Source organism: Rattus norvegicus, chromosome 4, assembly GCF_036323735.1.
Source record: "Rattus norvegicus strain BN/NHsdMcwi chromosome 4, GRCr8, whole genome shotgun sequence".
Taxonomy (NCBI): Eukaryota; Metazoa; Chordata; class Mammalia; order Rodentia; family Muridae; genus Rattus; species Rattus norvegicus.
Window position 1 is genome coordinate 51,651,887 of NC_086022.1, and position 19,251 is coordinate 51,671,137.

A 19,251-nucleotide genomic window follows, 5' to 3' on the forward strand; every position below is an offset into this window, starting at 1 on the left:
TTAACACCATGGAAAGATCATGAGTGGACTCATGGAAGGGCTGTACCAAGGAGACTGATAACTAGTACACATAGAAGATGGCCTTGAGTGGATGAAAACGTTCGTTGGAAGCAATGAGTCATGGAGCTTGGCCCTAGATATAGGACTAATATCAGGATTCTGAAGTCAAAATTTGGCTGTTTGGTGTTCCAATGTCTCTCTATGTTTGTTAGGGGCATCGTTGACAAGCAACTCTTTGCCTTGTGGATCAACAAGCCTCAGGAATTTATTCAGCGTTCATACTGTTTACCAATGGTCTTTGTTCATCTGTGGGACAGCAACTGAAGTCAAACTTGTCCCTGAGCTTGCTAGGCCAGCCCTATAGCCTCCAGAAAGTGATGAAATAGTCATTGTAGTATGACAAGATGATGACCTATTACAAACTGGAAAACTGTGTCCCTTAACTAAAAAGAGTCCCTGCTTCTTAATCTAACATTTGTTTAACAAATTCCTATGTTTATATAACGAATTTCAGTCGTTTTTACTCTACCCCACAACCTTCACCTACCTCTATCCCTTTGGAACCCATTTTCAACAAGGCCTCTCGACTCTCAGGTATTATTTTTGTGTGTGATGCACTAAGGTTATTTGGAATTTCTTGCCCAGGTACAGGTGAGAGGCCATTGACTGTATCAAGGACGACTTAACAGTGAAGGAACAAATGCTGACTGAACAAATGCTACCCCTTCTCCCAGTAACTGTCGATTGTCACAGTCCTTCTGTGGGGAGTGGGACCTTATGGCCCTTCCCACATCCATAATGACATATTTTCGGACCCAATGTTGTGCAGTAGGTTTTATGCAGAGAACCACAGCTGCAGTAAGTTCATGGGTGCAACAGCTGTGCCAAGTCTAGAAGAAAAAAAACTTTCTGCTGTACGTCCCTTCAACCTTTGGCTCTTATATTCTTTCTGTGTCCTGTTTGGAGACGTCATCCGAGCCTCGGGGCAGGTAATGTCGCTGTACCATGTAGAGCCGAACAGTCCCCCATCATGAATTCTCTCTGCACTTTGGCAGGTGCTGGTTTCTGCACAGATCCCTCTCTGCTGCAGTAAGGAAGTCCTCTGAGTGTCCCACTCATCTGTGGAGACAGATATGAGACCGAGGAGACCATCTGATAATGTGAATTTAGGAAATAATAGTCGTGTGTTCCAGACTGGTGACCAGGACCTCCTCAGCCATGAGGCTCTTTGACCAAGCTCACAGAAAGCAGGGCACGAATTCCTTCCTATGGAGCAAGTCACAAATCCAACCAACAAATGGCTGGCACGCAGTGTAACACTCCACTCAGGGCTCCTCTGTTCCAGCGAGCAAAAGTGCTGGCTTGCCCATGTTCCCATTGGTTAAGAATCAGTGAGGATGGTTTGATATCATAAAATGTAAAACCTATAAAATATTTATAAGAGGAATGCAGTGTAGTTGGAAGAGTTATAAATTAGGACTTACAAAATCTTCCTGGGATGCTATCTCCCAGGATGAGCAATTGCAAACCCTTAGTAGGCAATCAATCAATAAGTGATCTCAGGCCAGGGAGTCAACATATAAGATGTAATTACTACAGTAATTTCTAGTGCTGTGGATGGCTTTCATTTTAGTGAGAAGCTACGTGAAGCTGTTTTTCTGTGTCAAAACTGGCAACAAATTCAAAAGAAATGATTCGTGCAAAGTCCCTAAAATAGCCTGTCCTGCCTGGGGTCCTAGCATTGTCTCTCCCATGCTAAGTCCATCTGTGATCATAAAGGCTCCTTAGCCCGGCATGCTACCCACACTGCCAACTGGCCACACGCACAGCCTCTCAGCCCCTTTCTCAGCCAGAGCACAAATATTAGATGAATTTCCTTTGAACTTTGCTCCCTCTTGGCTCTTAACACAATCTAACTGCTTAGAAGAAACAGGTTGAGGGAGCCACAGAATCCCTTATTAATCATCTCTCTCTTTCTTTCCTGAGAACCAGATATGAACAGAACTTCTGCATTTCCCTAAGGTACGTGACATGCTTATGATTAAAGAAGCCGTCCTACTTCTTAAAGATTGAATTAGATCTTGCCACTGCAAATGGGAAATGTTAGCTCAACGGGACACTGAAGCTTCTTGTCCAACACCGATAGCATTGCTAACTATGAGACACAGGCATTTTCTCTGCGACGCTGTGTGAAGGAACATATTTCTTCAGATTCCTTCGCACGGAATTTGATCAGCCGATCCCCATGTACATAACTCAGTGCTCAGTCTAATGAAATGAGTGGTGTTTCGTGCTATGAGGAAGCGTTCTAGAATGTTATATTCTTTTTAACACCATTATCCAGTTGGAACATTTTAAACCATGATGGTAATAATTTCCAGCTGTCTAAAACCCTAAAAGTAAAGTGCCACCCCCCCAAATATATTTTGTTACCGAGACATGTGTAAACAATTATGACTATCTAAACCATACTGGTATTGGTTTTCAAACGCTCTCCAAACTGGAGGGAGAAACTGCCTCTAAGGAATATGTTGATAAATACATCCGACTTCAAAAGTTGCCTTTTAGACCCACAGAATAAAGATTTTGCCTTTTATTGGGTATAAAAAAAACAGTGCAAATTCTAAATTTCCCATTCAGAGACAGAGAGAGAGAGAGAGAGAGAGAGAGAGAGAGAGAGAGAGAGAGAGAGAGAGAGAAAGGCATGCGTGCAGTTTATCCTTCTGATTTGGAAAATTTGGATTTTTCCAAGAATTTTGGGGAGGGGGAATTTGCAAGTGGAAGGACAGCCATTCATTTTCAATGAAATCCCAATTTGGGAGAAATCAAAGAGGAATGAAAGTTCTCTTTGTCTCAGTCAAAAACTGGAAGCACATAGATTCACATCACGCCAAGAAGGAACTCGAGAGAGCACAGACGTATAAACCTTAAAATGCTGTTTTTAGACTTTACTTCTTTAGCAAACCTGCCTTTTATTTTTGCCGAAATACCCCAGCAGACTCATTCACGTTCTGAATCCATATGAATTCCTCACCTGTTAGCTGGGTGTGGTTTAAGGTGAGAAGATAATGGTCGGCGTGTTTGCTTTAGCACCAGAGGAAACAAACACAACTAACACTGTTGCTGGGTCCTCCCACCCCACCCCTGTCTGTATTCTCTAGCTGCCTCTTATACATGCATAAAAGCACATATTAATCAGTCTTATGTACTATAACTTCTGGAATTAGATTTTTTTTAAGTTAAATTATATGGACCAATTCAAGTCCATTCTATTTTGATGTAGGTCATTTGAATTAGAAGAGTTTTGTTGTTGTTGTTGGTTTTTTTTCCTTTTCCTTCCTAACTTCAGTCTTTCTTGAGTACTCAAGGACTTAGGGACTCTTAAGGAGGACACTGAGGACTGTTTCTCTTTGGAGGGGCAGGGAGAGGGAGAGGGAAAAGGAGGGGGCACCTTCTTGCCTCCACTTCCTGGAGGAAAGAAATCAGCCTGGTTGGTTTCCTCTCCTCGGAGCAGTGATCTGTGACATCTGGATGTCTGGAGATAACTTGAAGAGAAAGAGGAAGTGCCGCCATCTCCGTGGGTGTCGGTAGAGTAACAGGGCTTGAGGAATGGTCTGAAGGAACTTGCTGAGAGCTTGTTAACATTTTGTCAGCCCAAGGAGTTCTAAAGATCAGCCAGGAAGTTTTCGGGACCTTTGAGATGTTATCTGTTCCAAGCCATGGAATACAGGAATACAGACTTGGAGCCTGTAGAAAGCAAAGGAACCTGGGTTCTGTAGACAGGCATATTGGGGATGCAACAATGGAAGAGAAACACCAGAGACTTTAATAAGCATGCACAAGTTAAGTTGACTGAGACTCCAATGTCCCAAGCAGCATCCCCCACCTACATGAAATATAGACAATGAACTAGACCAATAGCGACAGGCCTGGAAAAGAGATTTGTCTCCCCTTGCTCTTATTTCAACCCCAGATTAAAGAGGGATTGAAACTAAGAGACAAGATATGAGAACAGATTGGTGTGGCCATCCTCAAACCTTTGAGGCTGACTTTTCTGTTGCTGGGCAACCATTCATCCTAGACTTCATAGTTGAAAACGACCCTCATTTACTAGTGCAAAGTTTCCTAACACAGAAGCACAAAGAGAGTTCTCAGCTCAGGTCTTAAAAACTGATATCAAGAGGTTAACTGGGCCGAATTGTACAGGTCCTGGAGAAGCATTCACCCCCAAGCTCACCCGGGGGGAGACTGAATTCAGTCTCTCCAAGCTGTGTGTGTGACTGCTGGCTGGCAGCCAAGGGCTGCTCACAGCTGCTGCAAGCTGTCCACATCCTTGCCACGTAGTCCCACCATCTCTTAAGCTGGTAGTGAACAGTAAGAGGTAGGATCCCCTCTCATGATTTGTCTCTCCACCTTCTCCATCTCTGACCTCAGGTTTAAGGTCCTTAATTTAAGGTAAGCAGAATCGGGAGTTTGACTACACTTTTCAAATTCTGCATTAATGCCCTGACTATGGAGGCTTAAATCACTACAGGGAAAAGTACACCCACCCTATTAGATGGACATATGTCTTCCACCTACCATCCTATTAGACTTATGTCTCCACCCACCGTAAGCTATGGGGCAACAACTCTATCCCACCTAAGGAGGGCTTTAGATCCAACATAAATGTAAGTAAGTAAGCTGATTTTACTAAGTGGCAATGACTAAAGAATGATGATTTAAAACTCTCATAGCTTAAGAAGGCCAAGCCCATTAAGAAAGAGGATGGGTTGGTATGTGGAACATTGTAGTAGCAGTTACTGGAAAAATAAAATTCTATTTCCCCAACTGAAATTAGTACCAGGATAACCTCACATACTGGACAATCTATCCTAAGGCATTCCCACGTGCCAGATATTATTCTTGCCACATCTTGATCACTTTCATATATATATATATATATATATATATATATATATATATATATATATATATATATATGAAAGCGTGTGTGAGGGTATGATCATCACAGCAAAGAAGAAGCACAAGAGGCAGACCTAGATGTAAGGCCCCTTCTGTTCTGTCTGGTGTCGAGCCTTGATACAGTAACTGTTAGACAAAAGGCTGGTCTTTAAGTGCTGTAGAGTTTTTACCCATGATGCCAAGTGAGGAAACGTATGTAGCCACACAACAAAATGTTTATCAACGCTGTGGGTATCTTCCCGATCCATTCATGTGCTGCCCCCGATAATTTTTCATTGGCTGCTAAATATAATATGTAAGTATTAGCTTCTCTTCCTCCCAAGGTTTGTAGATTCTTTATCAATTGAAGGGCCTACGACAGGTCTGGCTAACTCTAAAGAGCTAGAGGCACAAATGCATTCAGAGGTGGATTAATGCGAATGACAGAATCAGGACGATTTTGAGGCAAGGGTGTGCGATGCACTGTTGCAAAAGAAGTGCCCGCCCTGCTAACAGTGGAAGTACCTAGCCCTTGCTGGATGACTGCTGCTGTTTTTTGGAATGCTGGCTTGGTGGTGTCAGATCTGATCCTTCAGAAGAAACCAAAGATTTGGGTTTCAATGGAAGATCTCTCCAGGATTATATGTTGGTGGCTAAGCCTTAAGAAAGGAGCACTCCACATGGCAAACAAACAAAGAAATAAAATGCTAAGATCAGAGTCAACCCAGAGGCCATTAGTTTGTGTCTTTTGATGTTCTCCAACCCACTCACATTAATAATAATAATCTAAATCTCTGTGTGTGGAGAGGAATGGACGTTGAGAAAAGAGGCAACGGTCAGAATGATTTATACCGCTCATGTCGAGTCCAATTTAAATTGGCATCCAAGAGAAAGGGAACACTAACTGGTACAACTGGAAAAGTTGGTAGCTATTTGTACAGTCGTGTGCTTAAATGGTGTCACCTGTTTCTTTCCTGCCCCACTACTGTGCTTTCTAGTTGTCCCCCACCCTCACATTTTATAGAGGAGCTGTTGGGCAGACGTATGTCCTACTTCTCTGTGTATGGCTGTGGCCGTACGAGACTCCAGGACTTACCACATTCCCAGATGTTCTTATAAAATCTGCGAACAGCTCATTATCTGTGATGGGACTTAGTGTTTGCTGTTGTTTGATTTAAGCCAATGAAGTCCCATCCTAGAGACAGTGAGAAGCTAATCCCTCACAAATGCTATGGCTGTCTATGAACAAGATTCAACTGCACAGATACAAGCAATCAACAAGGAAAACAGAGGGATGGTGTTGAGGGAAAAAAAAGAAGAACAAGCCAGAGTCCATGTAGAGGGCACCTTTTCCAGTCTTAAGACTTTCCATCCAAAAATTCTTAATGAGAGTCATACCTCCACTCCCTTCGAATGGACTCCATCCATTTCTCCTACTGTCTGTGGATCACCTTCAGTTAAGAAGAAACCCACCTTCAACTCTCATTAGCGTTTCTGTCGGACTTATTATTTGACCCTCATTCCCCGCTGCCTAAAGCCTTCCATTATGTTTACTTTATTAGCCAAAGTTCTTGAGCACAGGGAATAAAACTCAATTCTGGCTAACCCAAGCAGAAGGGCATACTCAGAGCCTGTCTGATAACTCAGAGGATTTGAGCTGTTGAGGGAAAGGTGAAAGAACTTGGAAATAGAATTAAAGAGAGTAAGAGGATTAGTTATGTCACATCACGGAGCCACATACTCTACATGCCACCGACTACAGTATCCCTGTACACAATCCCTTTGCCAGACCCCATAGGCTGATGCTTTTACCTGTACTGCTGGTCACAGAGCTGTGACTGAATTCTAATCTGCCCCCTCAAACAATGTGTCACTGCTCCAAGTTAAAAAGGTTGAGATAAGACATCCAGTTAGCTAAGTTTAGGTCCCATGTCCTTGCATAATGTCCTAGACAGAGGGAACAGACATTCCTGGTTTTATAAGACAGAATTCCTTCAAGCCAAGAATGGATTAGATAATGGATGGTAACAATGAATGTCATTACTCCTGTGAGAATAATTATTGAGCCGCCCAAAAGAAGACAGCCACCATGTTAGCATGGGCGAATCTATTCTCCTTCCAAAAGGTCCCCAGTGAAGAATGAATAGCTATCTTGTTTCCCTTTAACTGTGAAAAATATACAATAATTGACCATCGTGGCAACGTTAGCTAACTCAGGCACTGTAGGGTTAATAGGACCAAACAACTTCTGGATCTCATTTAAATTTTCAAACACAGACTTTAAAAATACATGAAAAGCTGGAAGCGTGTTCCTGGTCTCGAATTCTCTTCCCTTCATTGTTTGGATGTTTATAAGCACCCAGGATTCATAAAAGCTCATAATATCCGAGTCTGAGTCAAAAGCCCTGTAAAGCCCTATGAGCATTTCCCTTCCAGGCACTGCACAGCCTGCCCACTCCTGGCTACCTGGTCTGAGGTTTAAAGGGGCTGCCTGCCACACAGGACCTGAAGATCCCATCTACAGTTGGCCACCCAGTTTCTCTTAGCATCCTGCGGTGTTCCCAACTTAAATACATCTAGGTTTTTAAGTGTTTCTGACTGCTTATGTACATTGGAGGTATTTATGAATCCCTCCCTCTAGAGCACAGGGCCACTGGGGCCAGGGCTGCCCCTGCTGTTATCAGCTGACTTCACTTTCTTTCTTCTTTGTCTTCTTTTTTCTTTATGCTTTCAATTCTCAAACTTGAACATGTGTTGATGATGTCTCTGGAGACGCCTTGAAAGAAATCATGGGCCAACATCATGTGGTGGCTCAGTAAGACCTTGGGAGGAGCCCAACACTTTGCATGTGTAGAAAGTTCCCAGAGTCTGCTTCTGCCTTGTATCGTGTGTGTGTGCATACATATAATATATCTATATATCATATACATATACAATAACCTATATATAATCATTCTACATCATATCTATAATATGTGTATACATGCATCTATACATATATTTCATATATAGATTTTTATATATGATGTAGGGCAATTATATATAATGTAAGGCAATTACATATATATACATATATATATATGTATATATATATATATATATATATATGTGCTTTTAGGTTCACGCAGCTCATGTGTATGTCTCATAGAAAGCAGCTCTGTACTCCATGTTAGGAAATGCTATTTCTTAGCTCTTCATAAACACCTGTCTTTGCTTGTGAAAAGCTTGGTTCTTAGTTACTGACATCAGGCAAATATTCTTTTTCAAAAAGCAAAATGCTCCTGTTATAACTAGGCTTTGTGGTATCCCTCAAAGACCAAAATATTAACAAGGCTTGGTCCGTGATGTCACCCTTCGAAGGTGGAACCTACTGAGAGGTTTGAGCATATTTGGGACATGCCCTTGGAGGGGATTGTTACCCTAGTCTCTTCCTCTTCTCTGTCATCCCTTGGCTATGTGTTAAGCAATTTTGTTCTGTCACGTGTCCCAGCTGGGAAAGACACTTTTATGTCCAAAGTAACAGGACCAACCAACCAGCGACGGAGACCTCCAAAGCTATGAAGCTCTGAGCCAAAATATACCTTTTGTCTTGATGAGTTGATTATCTTAGGCATTTGCTATAGAAATGGGAAACTGCCACAATCTTAGCTGTGGTTCTTACAGTGATTTGACTGCGAACCTGATATTGACTGCTTTTGTAATATAATATTGTATTATAATACAATGCATTCCTATTCATTATCTATCTCACACTGCCCAGATTTCCCGATGCGATGCTAAGCAATGAAGATATTCTTCCTTTCTTTCTTGACATCTTAAAGACTTTCCAGGACATCCATGATTTTCGTATCCAAAATGTCACATTAACTTGAGTATTCAAACAATTATTTCTATGACATGAATTACTACTTCAGCTTTATTAGCTTTTGTCAAATATAATTCAGATATATTAAAACAGATAAATGGAACACAAGAAAAGATGAAATGTTCACCAAACATCACGTACAAGACCCGCCAACCAATGTGTTGGATTGAAAATCATTACAGCGTTCAGTAGCAGGATTTCTTGATTTTGTTTGTTTATGTTTGATTTTGAAAAAGTTCTTTTAAGGAGCAACAACATTTTGTTTGGTCAGATATCAAAAGTTAAAAATTTCTGGGGCTGCAGAGATGAGTCAAAGTTTATGCTTGCAGCTCTTGTAGATGACCCGGGTTCCATTCCTGCAGCCACAAGGCAGCTCACAACCACCTGTAACTCCAGCTTCAGGAGATCCTGCACCCTCTTTGACCTCATAAGGCCTCTGTACACATGTGGTACACATACCTACACTCAGCCACTCAAACATGCACATAACTTTTTTTTTTGCCAGGAAGTGGCAGTGCATTCGATCCCAGGACTTGGGAGGCAGAAGTAGGCGAATCTCTGATTTGAGGCCAGCCTAGTGTACAGAATGACACCCAGGATAGCCAGGGCTACACAGAGAAATCTTGTCTCAAAAACAAAAACAAAAACAAAAACAAAACAAAACAAAAAAACAGAAAAAAAACAGAAAAAACAAAAACAAAACAAAACAAAAAAAGAAAAGGATGAGGAGGAGAGAAAAACAAAATTGATTAGTAGTGAAAATAAAATAACTGTTTATGTTTGAGATACAATAAATATTTTCAAACCGTCTTTGTTCCCTTCTCCTAGTATTTAATCATGCTAGAATGATATAGTGTTTAGTAAGCATCTGACTGCTCTGTGTTATTAAGACAGGGTGTTCTCTAGTCATCCTTCTGAGACTCAGAGTTCTCCCCGTGTGATTCCCAGTACACCCATGGCCCATGGCAGTTTACAATGTGCTCTACACTGGTTTCTAATTTTTTTCCTTACTTCCCCCTCCCTCCCTATTTCTCTTTCTTCCTGCTTTCCTTCCTTCCTTTCTTTCTCTATTGTGTGTGGGAGTTAAACTATTATAATTCAGAAAAAGTCCTTTTTGCAATATTTTAAAAATAGAAATTTGGATCGTCAACCATTTTCTTGATTCTGATTGTTGTGCATATCATTCACACGGGTTGATAGATTTCTAGTCTCGGCATCAAACCAAAATATGATTTCATATTTCTGTGGTTTATATAAACTTCATGCTATTGACAGCTATCCAAGATTTTGGAAATAGTATAATGAATGTGGCTATTATGACAATCAACTTCTCTCTTATTAAATAAGTTCAGTATATCTGATTCTGTCCATTTTACAAGGCTAATTTGAGTAAATACAGTTTACTTACAAGTTACCGTCTGGGCCTCTTCGATCAAATAGTTTTTTAAGGAAAACAATTATCAAGTTCCCTTGGAAGGTCATATTTTGAAAAATAGTGCCCAAGACATATATGTACATGTAGCCACATATATACACATATGAAACATGCACATAATACTTACATGGACTGAATGTGTCATCACAAGGCCTGGATTTGTGTGCTGGCTCTGTCACTTTTCATCTCAGTGACACTGAACATACCATTTAACTTCTCAGAAAATTGCTATGTTATGCAAAATAGATCGAGACACAGTTCCAACCTATTTCACCGGGTCATTATTAAAAAAATGATATGAAGTTTTGCACAAAAGCCTCGTGTGAATGAGACAGTGTGCCTATGGGAGGTGAGGTTTCCTAGTCACCTTTATATTAGGCAGAGGATTGAATGGTTTCAGTTCAGTCCTGTGCAGGGCTTTTTATCTTTCTCTGATAAGAAACGGAAACCATCCATTTGCCTAAGAGTTTCATGAAGTCATTGTTTTTAATAGCTGAGTAGTAAAAAGAACAACAGTATCAACCAACCAGAAACCCCAGAGCTCCCAGGGACTAAACCACCATCCCAAGAGTACACAGGAATGGACCTGTGGCTCCATCCACATATGTAGCAGAGGATGGCCTTGTTGGGCATCAATGGGAGGAGAGGCCCTTGGTCCTGTCAAGGCTACACCCCCGTGTAGGGAATGTCAGGGCAGGGAGGTGGGAGAGAGTGGGTGTGGGTGAGGGAGCACCCTTATAGAAGCAGGGAGGTGGGAGATGGAGGGGAAACTGTATAACATTTAAAATGTAAATAAAAAATTGTACAATGTAAAAAGAAAAAAGAAAGAAAGAAGGAAAGAAAGAAAGAAAGAAAGAAAGGAAGGAAGAAAGAAAAGGAACTGAAATCACATATGTACCCAGAATGTAAAAGGTGGAATTGGACAAACACCTCAGGGCAATATCCTCTCTGTCCGTGCCCAAAGATAGTTTATTTTTTTTTTTTAATTTTAAGAGGTAAGGTTATTTTAGTTCCTTCTAAAATAACCATCAGGATAATCCCACGGTTTTTCTTTCTTCTAAAGTTGAGAATCTAGAAACAGTTGAAAATAAAGCGATTGGCAACGGAAGTTTACTGGATGCTTCTAGAAACCAAGGCAGAGGGGGAGTTCTTTAATGTGAAAATTCCTAAGCCTTAACAGGCCCTGAGCACCAGTGACAACTGTCGGACCGAGGACTGTGAACTACAAGTAGAGTCAGATAATTCCCAGAGATAAAAAGCGTGCATCTCACATTTGAGTGGCAGCCACATTTGACTTTCAAGTCCTTTAGGGACAGACAGGATGAGAGAAGAAAGTTCATGCAGCTGTCTTTGGTAACCAGTCAGTGGGAGCCAGCCTCTCCCCTTTCCTGGAGCAAGGCGGGGGAGCCATGCTGAGAGAGACACTGGCCCTGCTGATTAACAGTGCATGCTGGAGAAGGAGGTCTCTAAGTCTGTCTACCCCATCAGTCCTAGAAATGTAATTTAGGTGATTATTGCTGTGCCCATGAGGTCTTGTGACCTTTTGTAATCTGTTTGAAGTTGGCCTGCTTATACTTGGTGAGAAAAGGATTAACTCTGAGTTCATGAAATCTGGGTGCAACCAGAAATATGGAAAAACTAGAGAAAAAGGAGCCTTCCTCCATCCCTGTAGAAATGGGGAGGACCAGGAGGAGGCCACAGAAGCCATTTTTAAGGGGGGTTTCTGGAATACAACCTACATAGAAAAGGGTCGCCCTCCACTTTCAGGACCACTTAACTGACAGGACCACGTTCTCAGCAGATGGGGATTCACGTTCACAATTGTGAGATTACTGAAAGGGATTCCAGTATAAAGTCGGCTGGGAACCCTAATGAAGAGAGCAGAGGTGTGGTCTGTGATTACAGTAGAAAGAGGAAAAATGCTTTCATATAGTTGCATCTGGGATAAAAGCTAACTGCTCAGTGGGCTTGTAAGGTATTAAAGAACTTGTGAGACCCGTCAGTTTCAACTCACCTTCAAGAGTCTTGTGCTCTTAAACTCCCAAGAGCTAAGGTCGGGTCCTTGGTTGACTCAGCAGAACACAGACACCTAGTGACAAGGCTGTTCTTCCGTTCAGTTTTGATAGACTGGTGACTAGTCTGCAGACCTCTTAACCTCTTTAATATTCCACTTAATTCAAAACTAAATCTCTATTTCATAATTCTTAAGACAAAAACCCCTCAATATCTCAAAAATTAGTTCAAAAGGTCAGACTGGGTGTTATGTAAAATTCCATCCTTTAAGCTAATGGATGTGCTTCTTTGAAGCTCATCACCCTTGTCACCTAGGGGCTGACAGCTCTTCTGACATACAATAGGCAATGAAAGGTGTCAATATAGCCAGTCAATAAATGAATGATCTAATTCAGGCTGTGTACCTGGGAAAGAGCCTAAGCAGTCTAGAATTGATCTTCACTCTGTTCAGATAACAGCGCTGACATGTGATTCCCGTCAGGCATTAATACATTAATTTTGAACTAATATCCAAGGTAAATGTAATTTTTCATGCTGAAGGACTTTATGTTTGGAAACGTTTTCCCCCAAGTGTGGATGGCTCAGCCATGTTCATTTCACACTGGTCACATCGCCGACACTCCTGTGTCCATGCATATCCCTTCTACATGCTTTCTCTTCACAAATGGTGAACGGTGGACATGGTGGACGTCTGCTCAGTGCACGTGTGAGGGATGAGCAACTGTCTGCCCGCATCACCGAAGGGATCTCTACACTCAATACCACCACACTCATCGGAAAACCCATTACTTTCTAAAAACGTATGTAACTAGTATGTGTGTGCATGTGTGTAGTGCCTGTATGTGTGCACAGCACGGAAGTCGTGAGGAGCTTAGCAGAGTTTAGAGAGGCAGTGGGAATAGCCAAGCTAGCAGGCATTAGCAGCTCTAGAGTTTTCTGTTCATTTGAAGCTGGACCTAAGTTGGCTCAAAATGTCTTCGTAAATGAGCTGTCAGATTCTACCTCTAACACCACCATACACATGCCAGTGAGCTCGCACACGGAAAAGAACAAAAAAGAGAGTAAGGTGGGTTCTGTCCTACTTGAAAAATTCCCTGAGAGCCAGTCTGCTGAACCTGCCACCAAGACAGATGATTCCTGGAATTTATAGCCAAGAGAAAGGCAGGAAGGGGGAGCAGCATTGCTCCTGAGGATCGCACAAAGATGTCCTTGCATCTAGATCCTTCTATCACCGTAATCACACAGCCATTGGGAAGTCAGCAGCAGAGGAGACCTCTCTCTCCCTCTTTTTCACAGCCTCGGAGGAGGCGGGGGCAGCTGGGGCCAGCACATGGCAAGCACAGAAGCAGCAGGGTGGAGCAAAGCAAAGACCGCCACCCTGGGCAACACCGACAAGCATCCTAGGCCCCATCACTCAGGGCAAACGCATCCAAACACATCTAAAAGTTTTGTCCAGGAAGACTAGAAATTAAACCAGAAGTTAATGTCTTTTCAGAAAAAGGAAATTATTTTCTTGCACATAAAGCCTGTGTTCTGCGAAGCTCGGAGCAATTATGCTTGAGCTTCCTGGGTTATGGAAGGAAACATTAACTCGGGATGGGGCTAGAGCAGCAGAGAGAAACTTCTGGGTCAAAAAGATGCCGGAGTGAATGCTCGGAGGCCCGTGAAGAGGCGGCTGTGGACTGGTGCACAGGGCTGTACCAGGTGTTTCAGTCTGCACCGTAATAGCAAGGACTAGAAGCACGGTGATGGAAAGAAAGGGTCACGGGAAGAATACAGATACAAGGATTTGCATGTAGACAGCTGGGGTTCGGGGGTGGCCACATTAAACACACAGACAGCCTGCAGTTCACCAACAGAATTTTGAAAAAAAAAATGTGATTAGTTCCTTTTGACTGGCATACAAAACAGTGAGTGTCCGTATGGCGTTTTCACCATACACACAGTTTTTCCCCACCCTCTTCTGAAGCCCCTCCTGCTAGTTCCCTCCTCTCTCCTCTGTTCCTCTCTTCTTCCTCCTTCTCTTGTGCCACACATTTTCTAATTTTCTATCCTTAAGACCTCTTTTCTCTTCCTACAGTCTCCTTTATAGTCTCATTATCTATATTCCTTTACACACACACACACACACACATACACACACACACACACGTATGCACACATAGGCATGCATACACACCAAACACGTATCTATATAAACTAATTCAGAGGAACTCATATGAGGAAAGAAACCATATTATTTGCCCTTCTGAGTCCAGGAAATTTCATTTAAGGTAATAATTTCCAGGTTCATTTATTTCCCAGAAAATGTCATGATTTCATTTATCTTCATAGCTGAGGAAAATTCCATTAGGAGTTAGGAGAGAGCTCATCCAGTAAAACATCTGCTGCATAAGCACGAGACCTGTGTTCGGATCCTCAGCTCTCATGGAGAAATTGAGCAGGGTGGAACCCATTTGCAGCCCCAGTGATTGCTGGGAGAGGTGGGTTCAGCCAAGTAGATCCCTGAAGCTCTTTGGCATGTCAGCCTAGCTGTGTTGATGAGTTTCAGGTTCACTGAGAGACTTTGTCTCAGTCTATGGTGGCCTAATAGCTGGTGATAAATTCAGAATAAGCTTGGTAGAATAAGCCCTAGCTTCTCCGTCTTCCTGTGTAAAACGAAGTAGCTGGTAACAATATGTATACGAATGGGCATGAACGAATCCTAACGAAGTTTAATGTATAAAGTGGAAGGTAGAGGACAATTCAAAAGATGCTAGACATTGCCCTCTAACCCCAACATGAATGCATATATCAACACATTCACACGGACATGCGCATCACACACACCACGATAAAAGGGCAGACATATTTAAATAAACTCCCCTTTGTATCTGCACCTCATCTGAGCTTTACGGTACTTGCGAGCTGAGTAGCAGGGCTACCGGGAACTAACTGAAATCTGTAGGGAGTTAAAGCTGGGGTTGCAGGCAAGGTTGCCTTTGATACCAAGTGAATCCTGAGCCTCTAAGCTACACGAGACTCTCCAAAGGAGAGAGCGGAGAAAAAGAGTCCAAGGAGAGCACCATGCAGAAGCTCTGTGTTTAAGGGGTAGGAAGGGGCAAGCCGCATAAAGCCAAGTGTAAGGGCACGGAGGAGAAGCAAGGGGTGCCATGCCTTGGGAGCCCAAATGAAAGGCGCACCAAGAAGGAGTGTTAGTGGAGAGCAAACATCAGAGAAGTATGTGTAGACAGGGCAAGAGTAAAACCATAAGCTGACCTGTTCCTCTGTTCAGTTGGAAGATTGGAGACCTTCAAGGGAGCTGCTTCACTGTAATGTACAGGACAGAAGAAAGATGGCAAAATTAAGAAAGAATGGCGAAAAGAGCAGATAGCTGTGTGTGTAGCTCTTAATTATATAGGTATAGTAATATATAGGGAGAGTTATCAATAATATGTAGCTATCATGCATACATACCTACATACCACACACACACACATATATACTCATACATATATACATGTGTATGAGTGCATATATATGAGAACTATATATTTTTGAGTTTATATATATTATCATATATATGTATATTTCTCTTTTATGTTTGTGTGTGTGTGTATGTGTGTGTGTGTGTGTGTGTGAGAGAGAGAGAGAGAGAGAGAGAGAGAGAGAGAGAGAGAAAGTAGTCTGGCAGTGAATGAAGGGGAACGTGATGGAGTAAGATCAAGCCAAGTATAACAGAAAGCATCCAACTTAATGAAAACCTTTACATTCTAATGCATATACATGATAAATTTAAAGGATGGGGAGATTACCTGATGATATGTTTATGCCTCAGATATTGCTGCTATCTTTATTTCTATTGCTGCTATCTTTAGCAGGTATATCTGGTCCTGTCTTCCAAACAGGAAGACAAGATTTTTCTCTGTGTCCATACCTTCAAACCTTTAATGTGGAAATTATTTTCCTAGCATACTATCTTTATCTGCCTATATGAATTACAGTGTGCTTGAGTACTTAAGATTTGAAATGAATATTAGTTCTGTGATAATGAGCTAATCGAAATGGAACCTGGGGGGTTATAGCTAACTTCTTGGTAACTGTGGACTGATTTTTGTTATTCTTCAGCCTGGACCAGGAAAGTAAAGAAATCAGTGCACTTTAATTAGTATAATAAGAAGTCAAATTAATTGCATCACTTTGACAGTCTGCAGTAAACATTAAATTTATCAAGTTATTGTCATAACTCAGACTTTGTGAATGAACACCCTAACAACAATGCCCTGTGTCCTGTGATGCACAATGGGACGTCACAGCTCACACAGACACGATTCACAGCTCTGTTTCTCTTTTGGGTGATGTATGGCTTAGTCAACGTTCATAATGTATAACCTTTATCTCCCTAAAGATTTGCTGAATTTTCAGAATCTTAGAATTGCATCAGCCATGGTCCCTAAAATGCCTAGCATTCTTGATGAGACATCCCTTTGATGAGGTATCCTGTTGTTGAGGAATCCCCTTGATGAGGCATTTCCCTCGTTGCACTTGGAAAGACTATGTGAGTCCTATGAAGAGAGTCATGCTGGCCTGTTTTCGTCTACTCTTCCAATCGATAACCTATTTTATTTTAGTTTTTTTTTTTATTTCAACATACAAATGGTAGCCACAGATTTTCAAAGTGCATATTCTGTTTTGTTTGTGCTGCTGTGATATCATATCAAAACAACTTGGGAAAGAAAAATGTTTCTTGCAGCTTACAGGATGCATACAGGTCCGTCATGGAGAAGCTAAACATCTGGAGGTAGGACCTGAAACAGAGACAATGGAGGAGAGTAGCTTGCCAGCTTGGTCACCCTGGCTCACTCATGTGTATCCCAGGTTCACCCTCCTAGGGACAGCACCAACCACGTTGTGTTCTGTCCCCGTATATCGATTAGAAATTAAGAAACTTTCTCACATACATGCCAACAAGGCCAGCCCAATGAAGGCAACTCCTCAATGGTCGGTACCAGCTGCGGGTTGTGCCATGATGACAACTGAAGCTAACTGTGATAATTTATCTTTGAAAATGTCAACATAAAGACAAACGGATTTCCAGTAATTCCTTTAAGGACACCCATTATACATCAAAGCCAGTAGGGTTCTCAAATTATCCAACAGTTAATTGTTCTAATGCATCAAGGGACCTCTGACGAACTCCAAGGTGACATAAGACACCATCTGTCTATGCCTGTAACACATCCCCCAGTGACTAAGACCATGGCGTATACCCCCGTGTCCTGCTCCTACTGGTTGCCTGAATTTTGTGCTGCTTCATAAATGTCACTTTACACAATGAATGTGTGATGAGGAAACATGACAGCGACAGAGAATGGTCCTTAGGATCCTTAGATGATTAATTAGCCAGTCTAGCCTGGAATCTGGTGTCACTTAGAGGGGTAAGCACCACTAGTCACCACTAAAGGCCTGATACGTATCATTGCAGGAAGATTATTGTCAGGTAACTATGAGCAAAGGAATTCTGGGTACACATAAAAAGCTTTCAACCACATGGCTCCTAATATTTCATCTGCGTTAGATATTTTAGGGAAAAAGCTGGGGTCTAGGCACTCAGTGCTACGCCTGTCCCAAAATACATTTTGGAAAACATCATGTAAAAAGCCACTGGTGTCTACTCAGCTGTGTCCAACATGGTTCTTTCCCCCCTAAAGCTGTTAGGTTGCGGGCCCATACGATGCACTAAAAACTTCTGCTATTTTACAGAATAGAAATCACTGAAAAGCAGTGTGAGAGGTCTTTTTAGATTCAGCTAGCCAGCCCTAGGTGGAAAGTCAGGGTCTCCACTTGGAGAGGTTTTACTTCATCTTTAATGAGGATACTAGCCCCCACTTCACTGTGCTGTCATATGAGTGAAAGGCTACAGCACATGTAACATGAGGACCATGGTACCTGGCAATGGAAGGTGGGTGAAATATGTTTGTTCTCCTTCCCTTTGCTCTTCTTTATCCTAGCACTGTTTTTATTGTCATAGAATTATTCTGATCTATTATCCTGAGGTCCAACCTTATCCTTTCATAGCAACAACCACCACAAGAATAAAACAGCAACAAAACAAAACAAAACAACAACAACAACAGCAGCATTTTCTGCTTCCCTTCAAAGGCTCACAAAATGTGAGACTCTGCTAGCAAATTATATTCACTGATAGAACACTGATAACGATAATTCTTAGAACCCACATATGAAATGTATAAATTCAAATTATTTGGGCCCCAGAATCATTGGCACATGACTACATGTTTCTCCCCTCCCCCCCTCAGCTTCTCTAGCAATTTGTGGCTCTGTTCACCTTAGAAATTCATAGTGTGTAAATTGTCAGTGGGAAATGAAGTTGTGTACAGCAATGACATTTTTTAAATTAATATTTAGTCCAGACTTTTACAAACTTCTGAAAATAAAAGTTGGCGGTATATGCCAACCAAGAACTATCACTGAACTTTAGGCCTATATCTGACAACGTAATGGATATTCAACCTCAAATCCCAGAGGAAGAGAGAGGAAGGTGGGAATTCCAGAAGTGGTAGTGATTATTTGAATGAGAATGGGTGAACCCTCTGAAACTGTAAGCAAGGCCCCATTAAATGATTTCTGTTACAAGCTGCCTTGGTCATGGTGTTTCTTCATAGCAATAGAAAAGCAACTAAGACACCAGATATCCTCAGAGTAGTCCCAAAGGCCTGTATTTGTCTGTAAATCTCTCAAGGCATGGGCCTTGTCTGTGTCTTTCTGCACAGAACTAATTGAGAAAACAAGCAATGGAATTGAATGAATGTATCAAATGCAGAAATGTGTCAATGCTTAAGTTTTGGTAATCAATGGAATACTAAACTTTTGAGTCGGGATTCATACAAAGGGGTCACTCTCTGTCTCTCTGTCTCCATCTCTCTATCTCTCTTTCTCTGTCTCTCTCTCTCTCACACACACACTCCAATTTTCTAAGATTCATGCAAATCAG

General features: G+C 41.8%; 1 protein-coding gene across 3 annotated transcripts in view; it reads left to right on the forward strand.

The window, feature by feature from the left end:
• The window catches only part of Cped1 (cadherin-like and PC-esterase domain containing 1), a 272,944-nt gene that overhangs the window by 169,390 nt on the left and 84,303 nt on the right, over positions 1–19,251 (forward strand). Inside the window, exon 16 of one of the 3 annotated variants that reach the window (XM_039108608.2) lies at positions 1,993–15,587. The exons of the other annotated variants lie outside the window; for them this stretch is intronic. Coding sequence (XP_038964536.1) covers positions 1,993–1,998 — 6 coding nt within the window. The 3' untranslated portion in view covers positions 1,999–15,587. Of the gene's footprint in view, positions 1–1,992; positions 15,588–19,251 lie in introns of those variants that run through there. 3 annotated transcript variants of the gene reach the window in all.